The 17,170-nt window shown below is 35.7% G+C and overlaps 1 protein-coding gene across 1 annotated transcript in view; it reads right to left on the bottom strand.

Annotated features, from left to right (window-relative positions):
- Nucleotides 1-10,231, bottom strand: part of LOC127546911 (protein regulator of cytokinesis 1-like) — a 28,237-nt gene extending 18,006 nt beyond the window's left edge. The window contains exons 1-5 of the mRNA XM_051973808.1: nucleotides 10,197-10,231; nucleotides 6,846-6,978; nucleotides 6,517-6,639; nucleotides 330-563; nucleotides 81-251 (exon numbers count right to left, since the gene is read on the bottom strand). Coding sequence (XP_051829768.1) covers nucleotides 81-251; nucleotides 330-563; nucleotides 6,517-6,639; nucleotides 6,846-6,978; nucleotides 10,197-10,231 — 696 coding nt within the window. The remainder of the gene's footprint in view (nucleotides 1-80; nucleotides 252-329; nucleotides 564-6,516; nucleotides 6,640-6,845; nucleotides 6,979-10,196) is intronic.
- Nucleotides 10,232-17,170: the final 6,939 nt, after the last annotated feature.

Genomic DNA, 17,170 nt, shown 5'->3' with positions numbered 1-17,170 from the left:
AAAATTAAAAAAAAAAAAAAGACTAGCCATTCCTTCCAAAGTCCTATATTCCAAAGTTCCTAATATTTGCAACAGTGTACCTGTAAAAGCAGATTTTTTAGGGCTGTTATGTTCTCCAATGACAGACAAAAGGTCTCTTCCTCCTTATATACCACATCTCTCTCAAAATTCGTTTCTGGGGTATGGTCCAGATCTTCCATACAAAGTAGGATCTGCTTCTTTGTACTGACAAATGCTTCCCATCGGCTTGCCTATGAAAGCAAAGATGTTACACAGCATTCCAGAAGTGAGGGAAACGCAGAGAGAAGAGTGTCAAGAATCAGTTGTACCTTTGTTTTCTCCAGGGCTGCAAGGTGATTTCTGAACTGATTCAGCTCCTCTATGCTGAGGACGGAATCACTGTCAAGATTGTATGGGAGCACTTGAAGCATCTCACACAGTTTTTGGTCTTGTTCTCGCAGTAGTTTTTGTTCTTTTATCCTTTCTTCCTTCTGTCTTTTCAATTCCTGTATCTGTGTTTGAAGATTTTTCTCTAGCTCCAAGATTGTAATCCCCTCTCCTTCCTGTATCAAACAATAATGCATCAGAGTAAAAACATTAAAAAACAATCTTGTTCAGAAGTAAAGGAAAGACAAGTGATGACAATTCAACTTATTTATGAGTTATCCCACAGCAACAGGGATTTTTTCCAGAGTTTTTCAAAGAATTTTTCCCTCCCAAGAGTTATTTAGAGAGATTACTATAGAAGAAATAAACAATGTGGATATTTTAGAGCATGATAAATTGTTTTATTAATATCTTTAATTCTTCTAGTTTTAAATAAAACTAAGAAGCTTGGTTTTGGTTAATTCTAGGATAGTTCATTTAGCTTATATGTGATCGCCCTTTAGGTATGACAGAAATTTAAAACCTCTGGTTTTTCTGTTTTAGTCTTACATCATTCAACAAGCTATTTTTAGTTTTGTCACATCCCGTTCTCTTGCCTAGTTATTTTTCTCTTTCTACTTTCTTCCTTTTTTTTTTAAGTATTTTTTAAATAGCTCTACCCACTTCCCAGTTTGGATCTATGCCTGGAAGATTCCAGGCTAGTTGATTGCCACATCCCTGTCTGTGATATCAGAAGTATGAAGCAATCAATAAATCAATAATCATTTATTAAAAGCTTACTACTTGCCAAACATTATATGAAGCATTAAGTATATAAAGAAAATGCCAAAACAAATTCCACCTCAAGAAACTTACAGTTGGAATGGATGCCCATCAATTGGAGAATGGCTGAATAAATTGTGGTATATGAATATTATGGAATATTATTGTTTTGTAAGAAATGACCAGCAGGATGATTTCAGAAAGGCCTGGAGAAACTTACATGAACTGATGCCGAGTAAAATGAGCAGGATCAGGAGATCATTATATACTTCAACAATAATACTATATGATGATCAATTCTGATGGACGTGGCACTCTTCAACAAGATGAACCAAATCAGTTCCAATAGAGCAGAATTGAACCAGCTACACCCAGCGAAAGAATTCTGGGAGATGACTATGAACCACTACATAGAATTCCCAATCCCTCTATTTTTGTCCACCTGCATTTTTGATTTCCTTCACTGGCTAATTGTACAATATTTCAGAGTCTGATTCTTTTTGTACAACAAAATAACTGTTTGGACATGTATATATATATATATATATATTGTTTTTAAGTTATACTTTAACATATTTAACATGTATTTGTCAACCTGCCATCTGGGGGAGGAGGTGCGGGGAAAAAAGGGGAAAAGTTCGAATAAAAGGTTTTGCAATTGTCAATGCTGAAAAATTACCCATGCATATATCTTGTAAATAGAAAACTATAATAATAATAAAAAGAAAGAAACTTACAGTTGAATGGGAGAGACAACATGTATAAAGGTAGGCAGAGCAATAGAAATGACAAATAGATAGAAAATAATCTTAGAGAGAAAGGCTAGAACAGTTGGGAAATGAGAAAGGGTGTAGATGAGGGGGCTTGAGAGAGGAGAAGCCAAGAAAAGCTTCCTGCGGAAAGCAGCTGTGGGAGGAACACTATTCTAACCATTGCTTCCATGTAAGTTAGCCTAGTTTTTCCTCAGAAGGTACTGTAACCATCTCTGATACTTGATTAGCTAAGGTGGCTAAAGGGCCATCACTTCCCAATTACTTAAGTACAGAGCAACCAGAAAGAGCTCCAGAAGCTATCTGAGCAAGTTTGAACTGAATCAAACTGAGAGGACCTCAAGGTTTATCCTTACTGAACATCCTTCTGTTATACTAAGTAAATCTCCTTTGGCTATTTGTTGAATGAGGTACAAGTGTTTCATCTTTCTCTAATAAAGAACTTAAAGTTACTAAGGTTTTAGCCTTAGGCAGACCAAGCCAAAAATAATTGATACATCATTCAGGATTGGAAGCTTACTGAAATGAAGGGATGAGCAGTAAATGCAAAGAACAATGAACTCATCAGCAATATTTCTGATGATGCTTTCGGGGACAATAATAATAATAACTTACATTTATATTTTAAGGTTTGCAAAGTATTTTACAAATATCTCATTTTACCCCCACAGCAACCTTGACAGATATGTGCTATTATTATGCCCATTTTGTAGATGAGGAAAATGAGTCAGGGATGGTCATTTGCCCAGAGTAACATAGCTAAGGATTTGGGGCAAGGTTTGATTTCAGATTTTTCTGACTTTGGGATCTATTGCACCATCTCTAAATCCTTTTAGAAACTGTAGTTGCTTACAGTGAGGTGCCTTCCACTTCTAGGATAGCAGGAAAAAAAAAACTGCCTGAGGCCATTCAACAAGGAAAGACCGAGGTGAATATACTTTAATCCTCCAAAAGAACTATGACTTGAAGACTAGCTGCTTTAAAATATCTTTTAAGTGCTCCAGCTGTGTTGTCCCTGTGCTCTATGATCAAAGCAGAATTTCAGTAGCTCAAAAGAAACATGAGATGGGCATATTTAAAGACATCTCCACTCCAAATGTTCATATGGACTCTTTGTGCCCAAACTGTGACAGAGCCTTCTGAGCTCATATTGGTCTGATCCGCCACACTTGAACATACTGTACCTTGACTCCAACACAGTGATATCATTTTGGTCCTCTTCAACTGTGAAGGACAACAATCAACCATCCTAGGCCTTTCAAATGAGTAATTTAAGTCTTTCCTCAGTTCTACCAGGGTACCTCCTCAGAACTCTGTTTACCTTTGAAGAAACAGAGGGACTAAATTTAGGGGAATTGAAAGAGATTTCCCCTTCACTTAAAAGAATGAATTGTGTTCCACCATTGCTGAGACTGAATACTTTTGAATTTCCAGGTTGCCTCATCAAAGATCTAATGAAAGAAGATACCTCCCAACCTTAAGGGAGTCATATCTATATATACATAAGGGAGGAATGACTGTTAATGGCTTTGGGGAAAAGACTGAATAGCAGAATAGCAGTCTCCAGTCCTTTAAGTGTATGAAGACAAAGCCCGCAAACTGAGAGATAGCATAAAGAGCTCCAATAAAGAAAAAATGCAGAGTCCTGACACAGGATTGGAATTTTAATATAGTTAAAATTTAAATGTGCTGAAGAAACTGAGTTTTGTTTTTGTTTTTGTTCCCCTCCCTTCTTTTAGTTAATCTATATTATCTGAGAATTGTGACTACGCAAGGGTAATATAGAATTAAACAATCATCCTTAGAAGAACACCAATTTAATCTGAAATAGCCAGATAATAGTTAAATCTCAATGACTGACCTGATTGTATCTTATATAGAGAAGACACACACAGAGACAGAGAGAGAAAGAGAGAGAGAGAAATAAAGGCTTTCTTGGTCTTCCAATTTGAAAGTAATCATTCATACTGGAATATAAAAGGTGGAACATAATTTAAAAACAGATTTCAATTGAGAAGAAAAATTCAGTCAACATTTTTTCCTCATCATAAAAATTCCTGTTTCTCATGACCATTTAGTAGCATAGGAGTAATACAATATTATTTAACTCCCCCTTACACTGACTGAACTAGGGGCTGATTGAGCATGCTTCACATATGACATCAGGATGTCAATGTAGATGGTGGCCCTAATGATAAGGTGAAAAAAATACAAAAGAATCAAATATCGTTTTATACTTATAATAATGCTTTATTAAGTTTCATAAAGTTGTCTGAGTAGTTTGACAATGCATGGTGAAAATATCCTCAGTAACACAGACAGGAAGGTATATGATTGTAACCAGAGAGGGAACGTGACATTTGTCTCCACAGAAAACTGTTAACTACCTTGAGTAAATGTAAATAGCAAAAGAAATCACAGCTGTCTCATGGGAAAACTTGCCCGTGACCCTAAACCATCCTGGTACTTTTCTTCTTTGTCCTGTTTGTATATAATACTTGACTTGGTCTGGGGTTGGGGCAAAGATCCATAACGTAACTTTGTCCTGCTGCCACCCAGAATGGCTGGCCTCTTGCAAGTAAACTCCTTCAATTAACCTAAATAACCCAATAAAATCCATTAATAACCAAGCTGGCTTGAGTCTCTCTTCCTTTGGCATTCATTCAGAGGCTATGTTACCCCACGATTTACATGAATCGAGCAGAACAATTCTGTCCCCTCACAGGTGGTGAAGGCCATGTGACACAGATCATCCAATAACCATAACATCTTAAGAACATAAATGGCGGGACTGCCCGGTGGCTAGTTTAATCTCCTCATTCTCCGTATGATAAAACTGAAGTCTAGGCAAGTTGAGTGACTTGCCTAACATCACACAGACAGCAAATGGCAGAAATAAGATTTGAATCTCAATCCTTTGACTATAAATTCATTGTGCTGTCGACTGTATGTTATGGATGGAAAAGAAGCTTGATCAAAGACATAGCATTGGGAGAGAATAATACATACAGAGACAAGTGACTACTTAAACTAAAATATGGGGTCCATGAAAGGGAATGATCAGCTATAAGACTGGAAAGGGAGATTAGGGCCATATCAGCTGAAAGTTTTGAACATCATACTAAGGAATTTGGACTTTAGATAAGGTTAAAAACAATTTATTTTTTTAAACAGAGATTGACATGTTTAGAACTATTACTTTGGGGAAAGGACTAAAAATGGTGCATAGGATTAATTAGAAAAAGCGAGCATTACAGACTAAGACATCTCTGAGGTACCACTTCACACCTCTCAGATTGGCTAAAATGACAGGAAAAGATAAATGATGAATGCTGGAGGGGATGTGGGAAAACTGGGACACTAATGTATTGTTGGTGGAGTTGTGAAATGATCCAGCCATTCTGGAGAGCAATGTTTGGGTCATTGTCCCAACTCCATCAACAATACATTAGTGCATGTCCTTTGATCCAGCATGTCTCTCTTGGATCTGTATCCCAAAGAGATCATAAAAAAGGGGAAACGACAAATATGTGCAAAAATATTTGTAGCAGCTCTTTTTGTAGTGGTAAGGAACTGGAAATTAAGAAGATGACCATTCAGAATGGCTGAATAAATTATGGTATATGAATATAATAGAGCATTATTGTTCTATAAGAAATGATAAACAGGCTGATTTCAGAAAAGTCTGAGAAGACTTACATGAACTGATGCTAACTGAAGTGAGCAGAACCAAGAGAACATTGTACACAGTAACAATAAGATTATGTGATGATCAATTCTGATGGATGTGGCTCTTTTCAACAATGAGGTGATTCAGGACAATTCCAATAGACTCGTGATGGAGAGAGCCATCTGCATGCAGAGAGAGAATTATGGAGACTAAATTTGGATAAGTCATAGTATTTTCATTTTTGTTGCTGTTGTTATTGCTTATTTGCTTGTGGGTTTTTTTTTTTCTTTCTCGTGTTTTCTTTCCCTTTTGATCTGATTTTTTGGGGCAGCATGTTTAGAATTGCACATGTTTAACCTATATTGGAGTGCTTGCTGTCTTGGGGAGGGAAGTGGGGAGGGAGGGGGAAAATTTGGAACACAAGGTTTTGCAAAGGTAAACATTGAAAACTATGTTTGCATGTATTTGGAAAAATAAAATACTATTTTAAAAAAAGAAAAGAAAAGGGAAGCATTGGAAACTGAGAAAATAGCAATAAGTCCAGACCCTAAGCCAGCATTGTGAAGATAGGAAGGAAAGAAGAAAGAAGGGAGAGATTGAACACTGCTTTGTTACGTGATTAGATGTGGGAACAAGAGAAACAAAGGCAGCCAAGGTTGTGAAATTAAACGAGAGAGAGGATGGTAGTACTGTTAACAGAGATGAAGAAGAAGTTTAGGAAGAAAGAGTTCAGTTTTGTGCATGCTGAATTTGAGATAATGGGTGGATAATTAAAATGACTATGTTTAGCAACCCAATGCTAAACATAGTGACCTAAAGTTCAGAATGTAAATCCGGCAGAGCTACAGTTTTTAGATTTTAGGGATGGCCTCAGCATCAACCATTGATAGCTACATCTTTAGAGACTATATTTACTATAATACTTACTAAAACTGGCTCCAGTTTTAACTCTTTGAGCAGAATGTTCTGTTCTTCTCGATTCGAATCAATTTTTTTTAGGATCCTCTCCTTCAAGTTCTTTTCTTCTTCAATCATCATGTCCAAGAGGCCCTATAGCAAAAAAGAATCAGAACACAGAATACCAAAGAGTGGTTAGGAGTTTTAAAAAAGAAAGAAAGAAAAAAAAATTTCATAGTGTTCCAATAACAGAGGATCCTTACAACAGACACAAAAGTCAAAGTGGCAGAATATACATCCTGTTTCTGCAGATATGAAGTCAGCCCTGAAGCCACAAATGAGATCACAGCTCCACTTACTTGGACATGTTCTCTAACAACTTTAAGCCTCTGAAGCTTTTGATCTTCTGGAATTCCAATGAAGTCCCAGATTTCCTGAAGTTGATCCAAAACTTTATAGAAATAGGCCACTAAGTCTTCCACCAAGACTTCACTAAGCAAAAAAAAAGAAAAAAAGAAAAAACATGGACTTGCCAAATTAGCCATTGACTAGACTGGAGAGAATACTTTTAAGCACAAAATTAAATTAATAAATAAAAAGCATCAACTTAACTCAGATAAATCAGATCATTCTGATCATAGAGATTACTTCTCCATCTACAAATTAGCTTCCAGAATGTTCCCACAATAATAATGATTTGATAAAAGCAGAAAAGGAACTGCTGATACTACAAATTCTCCCTTATCCAAAATAATAGCCAACAATGAGAGATTTTTTTAAAGTTTGCAAAGCATTTTATATGCAAATTTTTCATTAGATTCTCACAGAATGATGTATGTCATACATTATTTTCCTTATTTTATAGATGAGGAAACTGAGAGTTAGAAAAGGTCTAAAATTTACCCTAATTAACCACTAATATATAAGATCGAGTTTTATATATATATTTATAATATTCAACATTCACCCCTGCAAAACCATGTGTTCCAAGTTTTTCTCCCTCCCTTCTCCCACTTTCCTCCCTTAAGATAACAAGCAATCCAATATAAATTCTTCTATACATATTTACACATTTATCATGATGCACAAGAAAAAAACAATCAAAAAAGAAAAAAACGAAAAAGAAAAGAAAAAAAGCAAGCAAATGACAACAAAAAAAATGCAAATATTATGTTGTGATCTACACTTAGTCCCCATAGCTTTCTCTCTGCACATGGGTCTCTCCAACACAAGTTCATTGGAACTGGTCTGAATCATCTCATTGTTGAAAAGAGCCACATCCATCAGAATTGATCATTGTATAATCTTCTTGTTGCTGTGTACAGGGATCTCCTGGTTCTACTCACTTCACTTAGCATCAGTTCATATAAGTCTTTCCGGGCCTCTCTGAAATCATCCTGCTGGTAATTTCTTATAATATTCCATAACATTTATATCCCACAATTTATTCAGGCATTCCCCAGTTGATGGGCATCCACTCAGTTTCCAGTTCCTTACCACTACAAAAAGGGCTGCCACAAACATTTTTGCACATGTGGGTCCTTTTTCCTTTTTTATGATCTTTTTGGGATTTAAGCCCAGCAAAGACATTGCTAGATCAAAGGGTTTATAGTTTGATAACCCTTTGGTATAGCTCCAAATTTGAATTTTGATGAACAAAGATATGCATATTTGCTTCCCCAATATGCTCGATGTACATTTTAATTATGTATGCTTAATATATTCATACATCTGCTTTCAAAGAAACATTTCTGAGACTATGAGTCACTGGGTATAATCTGCCAAGACGCACAATTTCCAAAGTTAATAAAAATCCCAAATTGGAAAATGAGTAGATACCCATTAATTGATGAATGGCTGAATAAGTTATGGTATATGAAAGTAATGGAATATTATTGTTCTGTAAGAAATGAACAAGCAGATTTTAGAAAGGCCTGGAAAGATTTTCATGAACTGATGCTGAGTGAAACAAGTAGAACCAGGAATACATTTTACACAATAACAGCAAGATTGTGAGATAATCAACTATGAAAGACTTGATTCTTCTCAGAGGTTCAGTGATCCAAAGGCTAGAAAACACCATCTGTATCCAGAAAGAGACTGGAGACTGAATGTAAATCAATACATGCTATGTTCGATAGTTTATCTCTCAGACCTGTGGAGGAGAAAGAAATTTGTGACCAAAGATGAACTAGAGACCATTACCAATCACAAAATAGAAAATTTTGATTATATCAAATTAAAAAGCCTTTGTACAAACAGAACGAATGCAAACAAGATTAGTAGGGAAGTAACAAACTGGGAAAACATCTTTACAATTAAAGGTTCTGATAAAGGCCTCATTTCCAAAATATATAGAGAACTGACTCAAATTTATAAAAAATCAAGCCATTCTCCAATTGATAAATGGTCAAAGGATATGAACAGACAATTTTCAGATGAAGAAATTGAAACTATTACCACTCACATGAAAGAGTGTTCCAAATCACTATTGATCAGAGAAATGCAAATTAAGACAACTCTGAGATATCACTACACACCTGTCAGATTGGCTAAGATGACAGGAAAAAACAATGATGAATGTTGGAGGGGATGCGGGAAAACGGGGACATTGATGCATTGTTGGTGGAGTTGTGAACGAATCCAGCCATTCTGGAGAGCGATCTGGAATTATGCCCAAAAAGTTATCAAACTGTGCATACCCTTTGATCCAGCAGTGTTTCTATTGGGCTTATACCCCAAAGAGATACTAAAAAAGGGAAGGGGACCTGTATGTGCCAAAATGTTTGTAGCAGCCCTGTTTGTAGTGGCCAGAAACTGGAAAATGAATGGATGCCCATCAATTGGAGAATGGCTGGGTAAATTGTGGTATATGAATGTTATGGAATATTATTGCTCTGTAAGGAATGACCAACAGGATGAATACAGAGAGGCTTGGAGAGACCTACATGGACTGATGCTAAGTGAGATGAGCAGAACCAGGAGATCATTATACACTTCGACAACGATATTGTATGAGGATGTATTCTGATGGAAGTGGATTTCTCTGACAAAGAGACTTAACTGAGTTTCATTGGAGAAATGATGGACAGAAACAGCTACACCCAAAGAAGGAATACTGGGAAATGAATGTGAACTATTTGCATTTTTGATTTTCTTCCCGAGTTATTTTTACCTTCTGAATCCAATTCACCCTGTGCAACAAGAGAACTGTTCGGTTCTGCAAATATGTATTGTATCTAGGATATACTGCAACATGTTTAGCATATATAGGACTGCTTGCCATCCTGGGGGGGGGGAGGAGGGAGGGAGGGGAAAAAATGAAACATAAGTGATTGCAAGGGATAATGTCGTGTAGAAATTATCCTGGCATGGATTCTGTCAATGCGAAGTTATTATTAAATAAAATAAAATTTATTAAAAAAAAAAATACATGCTATGTTCACTTTTTTATTTTTCTTATTATTTTTTTCTCGCATGGTTTTTCCCTTTTTTTTTCTGAACATGATTCGTCAATAAATGTGCATTTTAAAAAATAAATGTACATGTATAACCAGAAAAAAAACATAGCAATAAAAAAGGGGAAAAAATTCCCAAATTTTAAGAAGCTTTTTGGCAAATGTCTAAAAGAAACATATAATTATAAGAATCTTGTTAATGACAATTTATCTGGGCCTCAGTTTACTCATTCAAAAAAATGAGGTCATCACAAAATGGCTTTGAAGGTCTTGTCTAGCTCTACCATTTTGATGCCAGGCAAGCTTGTCACCCAATTCTGACCCAATAAAAGACCCTCAAACAGTTTTGTCACATGACAAGAACTTTGGACACTTCTTTAGAGAATGGAAGAGAAGGAAAAGAGATGGGGTGTGAAAGCTCTATTTTTCTTAATATTCAGTTCCCTGATACAAAATTATCTCAATTCTTCACTTCTTCCTGCTCTTGTCCTACTTAAAACTGTAGATACTGATCAAACCTATGTACACAGCCTTTTCTATTTTTTTTTAAATATCTTCCACTCCTACTATAATCTTTCACTGAGATCTTACTCCTAAACTCCAGATCCATATTTTTTTACAATATTATAATATTTTATTTGGAAGGAACTTCCTTCTATCTGAAAGACTAATTCCATCTATAAAATTCTCAGGAGATAATTATTCAAGTAAGAGATAATTAGTACAAAGAAGGGAAAGGGACCTGTATGTGCCAAAATGTTTGTGGCAGCCCTGTCTGTAGTGGCTAGAAACTGGAAATCGAATGGGTGCCCATCAATTGGAGAATGGCTGAATAAATTGTGGTATATGAATATTATGGAATATTATTGTTCTGTAAGAAATGACCAGCAGGATGAATGCAGAGAGGCTTGGAGAGACTTACATGAACTGATGCTAAGTGAGATGAGCAGAACCAGGAGACCATTATACACTTCGACAACGATATTGTATGAGGACATATTTTGATGGAAGTGGATTTCTTTGACAAAGAGACCTAACTCCGTTTAAGTTGATAAATGATGAACAGAAGCAGCTACACCTAAAGAAAGAACACTGGGAAACGAATGTGAACTATCTGCATTTTTGTTTTTCTTCCCGGGTTATTTTTACCTTCTGAATCCAATTCTCCCTATGCAACAAGAGAACTGTTCGGTTCTGCAAACATATATTGTATCTAGGATATACCGCAACATATTTAACATATATAGGACTGCTTGCCATTTAGGGGAGGGGGTAGAGGGAGTGAGGGGAAAAATCGGAACAGAAGCGAGTGCAAGGGATAATGTTGTAAAAAAAAAAATTACCCTGGCATGGGTTCTGTCAATAAAAAGTTATTATAAAAAAAAAAAAGAGATAATTAGTACCTAAATTTGGTATTTCTTACCTGCAACTTCCACAAGAATTCAAAAATCAATGTACCTAAAACTTACTTGATCATCTTACACCAAAATCTTGCTCTTTCTCCTGATTTCCCCACTCTGTCACTTAAGAGAGAAAGACCATATGGTTTTGCATAACATATTACAATATACAGTGTTCCAAAAGTCTTGGTACATTTTTAAGCTGGCTGAAGTTAAAAACTGCACTGAAATTTTGGGGCTCTATATAAATGTGAATCTCTACTCCCTTTCTTGCTCCCTACATTTCAAACAATCAACCACTCATTAATGTGAATTCTAATATATCTACGTCCTTTTCTTTTCATTCTGATAGTTAAGGCCCTCTTATTTGGATTACTATAATAGCTTCTTCCCTTCTTTTTTTTGTTTTTTGTTTTTTTCTGAGGCAATTGGGGTTAAGCGACTTGTCCAGGGTCACACAGCTAGGAAATGTTAAGCATTTGAGGCCAGATTTGAGGTAAATTTGAATTCAGGTCCTCCTGATTTCAGGGCTGGTGCACTATCCACTGCGCCACTACAATAGCTTCTTAACAAAACTCCCTACTTCCAATCTAGTTTACACACTGCTACCACATTAATCTGCAAGGCAGAAGAGAACGAGAAGACTGAAATAAGAATGATTAAAAAAAAAAAAAGATCAGTGTCCAGAGTTGAACAACATGATCTCTAGTAAAGCAGACTTTTCAAATCGTAATGCAATAAAAATTACATTCAGTGGGAAAGATAGATTAAAAATTCATTAGAAACTAAACAATTTCATTCTAAAAAATAAGTGAGTCAAAGAACAAATCATTAAAGAACATGACAACATGAAATAACAAAATTTATAGGGTGCAAAGTAGTACTTAGGGGAAAATGTCTATATTCTGCAATATATATTACTTATATCAATAAAATGGAGAAGAAACGGATTAATGAATTGGGCATACAACTAAAAAACTAGAAAAACAAACTAAAAATTCACAATAAAATGTCAAATAGGAAATCCTGAAAAATCAAAGGAGAGATTAATAAAACTGAAAGGAACAACATGATCAAGAGAAAGAGTTCTGAAAGCATGTTTAAAATCTCTTTTTAACATTCTTTAAAATATTAAGAATTATTTTCAGATTTGTCTTTTTAGATAGTCAAGGTCAAGAATAAAAGGTCTTTCTTAAGGCCTATGATGTGTGTTGCATTCTGGCCTATTCATATGTACCAGAGGTCTTTCTACAACCGAGCAATAACAATAATTTTCATTTCTTCAGAGACTAGTGTTCCATAATCCATAGCCAATAAAAACTGAGTAAGAAAATGAGTAAAATTGACTCAAATTTATAAAAAATCAAGCCATTCTCCAATTGATAAATGGTCAAAGGATATGAACAGTTTTCAGATGATGAAATTGAAACTATTACCACTCACATGAAAGAGTGTTCCAAATCACTATTGATCATAGAAATGCAAATTAAGACAACTCTGAGATACCACTACACACCTGTCAGATTGGCTAAGGTGACAGGAAAAAATAATGATGAATGTTGGAGGGGATGTGGGAAAACAGGGACACTGATGCATTGTTGGTGGAGTTGTGAACGAATCCAACCATTCTGGAGAACAATCTGGAATTATGCCCAAAAAGTCATCAAACTGTGCATACCCTTTGATCCAGCAGTGTTTCTATTGGGCTTATACTCCAAAGAAATACTAAAGAAGGGAAAGGGACCTGTATGTGCCAAAATGTTTGTGGCAGCCCTGTTTGTAGTGGCTAGAAACTGGAAAATGAATGGATGCCCATCAATTGGAGAATGGCTGGGTAAATTGTGGTATATGAATGTTATGGAATATTATTGTTCTGCATATAAAGGACTGCTTGCCATCTAGGGGAGGGGGTGGAGGGAGGGAGGGAAAAAAATCGGAACAGAAACGAGTGTCAATATAAAGTAATTATTAAATAAAAATTTAAAAAAAATATATTATTGTTCTGTAAGAAATGACCAACAGGATGAATACAGAGAGGCTTCGAGAGACCTACATGGACTGATGCTAAGTGAGATGAGCAGAACCAGGAGATCATTATACACTTCGACAACAATATTGTATGAGGATGTATTCTGATGGAAGTGGATTTCTATGACAAAGAGACCTGAGTTTCAATGGATAAATGATGGACAGAAACAGCTACACCCAAAGAAGGAACACTGGGAAACGAATGTGAACTATTTGCATTTTTGATTTTCTTCCCGAGTTATTTTTACCTTCTGAATCCAATTCTCCCTGTGCAACAGGAGAACTGTTTGGTTCTGCAAATATGTATTATATCTAGGATATACTGCAATATATTTAACATATATAGGACTGCTTGCCATCTTGGGGGGAAGGAGGGTGGAGGGAGGGAGGGGTAAAAACGAAACATAAGCGAGTGCAAGGGATAATGTTGTAAAAAATTATCCTGGCATGGATTCTGTCAATACAAAGTTATTATTAAATAAAATAAAATTAAAAAAAAAAGAAAAAAAAAAGAATGTAACTAGTCAAAAATTTAAATAAATAAATAAATTTAAATTTCAAAAAAAAAAAAAGAAAATGAGTAAATTTTAAAAAGATAGGCTTTGGTTTCAAGGAGAATTTTAGATCATTCAAAGAACTATTAAATTTTTCAAAAGCATTATAGTCCATTCTATAATTCTAGACCCAAATCAGTATCCATTTGCTATTTTTGTCCAAGATATATAAACTGATGAATAGATCTAAGTTTGTTTATTATCATATTCTGAGCAATAAGCACTCTTTATTTATTTGATTTTTCTTGTGTTCATGATTAGGCCAAACTTTTTCTGAATTATGATAGATCTCAATCAGGAGTCTCTGCAATGTTCAGAGGCTTAATGTAACCAGCACAATATCATCAGCCAAAAGGAACATCTGGACCTCATCATCTTTAGAAAATCCTCCTTTGGAGTGAAATCTGCAGCTGGATCTCCTCCATGACGATTCTAAACTTGTGGTAACTACACATCTTCCTGACATTAATGATCAGAGAGAGTCATTGCACCTACTGTGCAATTTGCAAGATTTGGATTGCCACCCTTAATGTATGTTGAACCAAACATCTGAAAATCCTGACTCACATTGAGAATTTCCCCTTTAAGAAAAGAAGGCAATAAAGAGAAACACCCAAGTTTTAACATTACTGGTAAAATTGGAGCAGAAGACAAAGCAAAACCTGATGTTTCAGAATACTATCCATATATCAATGCAAATCAGGTCTCCACCATCACAAGTAGATGCTCTGAAGAAACACTATTTCAGAAAAATATTCATATAACAAGCACTAAAATGTTTGTAGCAACCCTTTTTGAACTGGCAAGGAACCGGAGACTGATCAGATGCCCAACAGCTGGGGCTGAACAAGTTATGGTATATGAATGTTAAGGAATGTTATTTTCTGTAAAAAATGATCTACAGGATGATTTCAAAAAGGCCTGGAAAGACTTAAATGAACTGATGCTGAATGAAGTGAGCAGAACCTGGAGAACATTGTACATAGCAACAAGATTATGTGATGATCAACTATGATGGCTTGGCTCTTTTCAACGATGAGGTGATTCAGGACAATTTCAATGGACTTGTGATGAAGAGAGCCATCTGCATCCAGAGACAGACATATGGAGATTGAGTGTGGATTAGGCCCTGATATTCCCCCACCACCACCTTTTTTTTTTTTTTTTTTTTTTTGGAGTTGCTGTTGTTTACTTGGGGTTTTTTTTCTCATTTTTTTCTTTTTTATTTTTCTTTTGCAGCATGACGAATGTGGAAATGTGTTTGGAAGAATTGCACTCATTTAGCTGATATCTCATTGCTTGCTATCTAGAGGAGGGGGAGAGGAGAAGAGAGGAAGAAAAATTTGAAGCATAGGGTTTTCCAGGGGTGAACAGTGAAGACTATCTTTGTATGTGTTTGGAAAAATAAAATACTATTTTAAAAGGAAAAAAAAACAGTAAGCACTTAGCACAGTGCCTAGCACACAGTAAGTGACTCATAAATGCTTGCTCACAAGTATCCTGATGACAGGATGAGAGAAATCTGGGGAACTAGAAAAGCTACATTTGGTTCCAGATCAAGGAAAGCAATAGACCCACTGTATTTAATCAACAAGAATTTATCTGTTGACTACAATATGCTAATCTGTAAACCCCAAGATATCTTTGGAGGTTTCAGTAATGAAAATTTACATTCATTTGGGCAGAGCACCCAAGAATAATATTATGACATACCTATGTAGACAAAGAGAAGAGAACAGAAAGAAGAAAAGAGCAATGTTGTCCAACTGGTCAATTCCACTTGGGTCCCCAATGGGCAGCTCCTACTATTATATTCAGAGATTATCATTTGTTCTTTGTTCTATAAAAGGACGGTTGCATTAGGGAAGTGATGCTAGGACATAAAAGTAAATTGAATTTAAATGAGGGAGAGCTGGCTGGGCAAGGTCACCTGCCTCATTTCTCCTCCTTAGTCATCTGGGTCCAGTGGCAAGATATAGATTAGTAGTGGTAAGATATATATCAGGATGACTGCAGATGGCCCTAATTGTAGAGGGAGAACCTGGAAATGAGGTCGAAAATGGCCTCTTTTATCTAATCAAAAAGAAAAAATAATCTGATCGAAGACCCTTTGGTTTTCTGCACAAAACAGAAAAAATTGCTATTTACATTCACTCTGAGCCCATCAGGACCCAAACAATGACTAAATAGAACTTGATCTGGTACTTATTGTTGGTCAATCAAGGAGAAGCATAGTGATTTAGATTTAAAGAAAGGTTTAAGAAAGATCCACAACTGTGATGAACTTGGCTCTTTTCAACAATAAGGTGATTCAGGCCACTTTGAATAGGACATTTTGGAGAGAGCCATCTGCATCCAGAGAGAGGACTGTGGGGAATGAATGTGGATCACAACATGGTATTTTCACCTTTTTTGTTGCTTGTTTTTTTAAATATTCTTTCTTATTTTTTCCCTTTTTATTCTGATTTTTCTTGTGCAGCATGATAAATGTGGAAATAAGTTTAGAAGAATTGCATATGTTTAACCTATATTGGATTACTTGCTGTCTCAGAGGGAGAAAGGGAGAAAAATTTGGAGCACAAGGTTTTGCAAGAGTGAATGTAGAAAACTCTTTTCATGTATTTTGAAAAATAAAAAGCAATTAATATAAATTAAATTTAAAAAGAGAAATCAAAATCTACATAATTTTAAAAAATGAAATTTAAAAAAAAAAGAGAGAGCAATCTAGCCTTAATCACAAAATGAGCTGATGACAGGGGAAAACTTAAAGCTTAGCCTTAGGGCAAGAACATGGAGCAAGGAACCTGGGTCCCCACTATTTAGTCTTAACTCTGCCCTTCCCAAGTCATGTGATCATAGACAAATAAAATCAGCCCTTTGGACACCCCCCCCCAAAAAAAATGCTTAGCTTTAAAAGGCCAAGATCTCCCACTGGATTCAGGGCCATCTACAGTCATCCTGATGATGGTCATAGGAAAAAGTGAGGCTGGTGACCTCACACAGTCCTCCCTTACTTAAATCCATTTCTGGCACTTGTCTTGACACCAGCTCTCCGATGTCATGATCATCTTTTAGAACAAAGGACAAACAACAATAACTACATACTAAATACTGGTCAAGTCAGAACATGGTATTAATTGATGCATCTTAAGAAGGTTATTGCCTTTCTGTATTTGTATCTATTAATTTATTAATCAAGAAGATAATTGGAGCTCAAATCAGTGCCATATGAGGATTAGTAAGG

Source organism: Antechinus flavipes, chromosome 2 (genome assembly GCF_016432865.1).
Source record: "Antechinus flavipes isolate AdamAnt ecotype Samford, QLD, Australia chromosome 2, AdamAnt_v2, whole genome shotgun sequence".
Lineage (NCBI taxonomy): Eukaryota > Metazoa > Chordata > Mammalia > Dasyuromorphia > Dasyuridae > Antechinus > Antechinus flavipes.
This window is presented reverse-complemented; position numbering and strand designations above follow the sequence as displayed.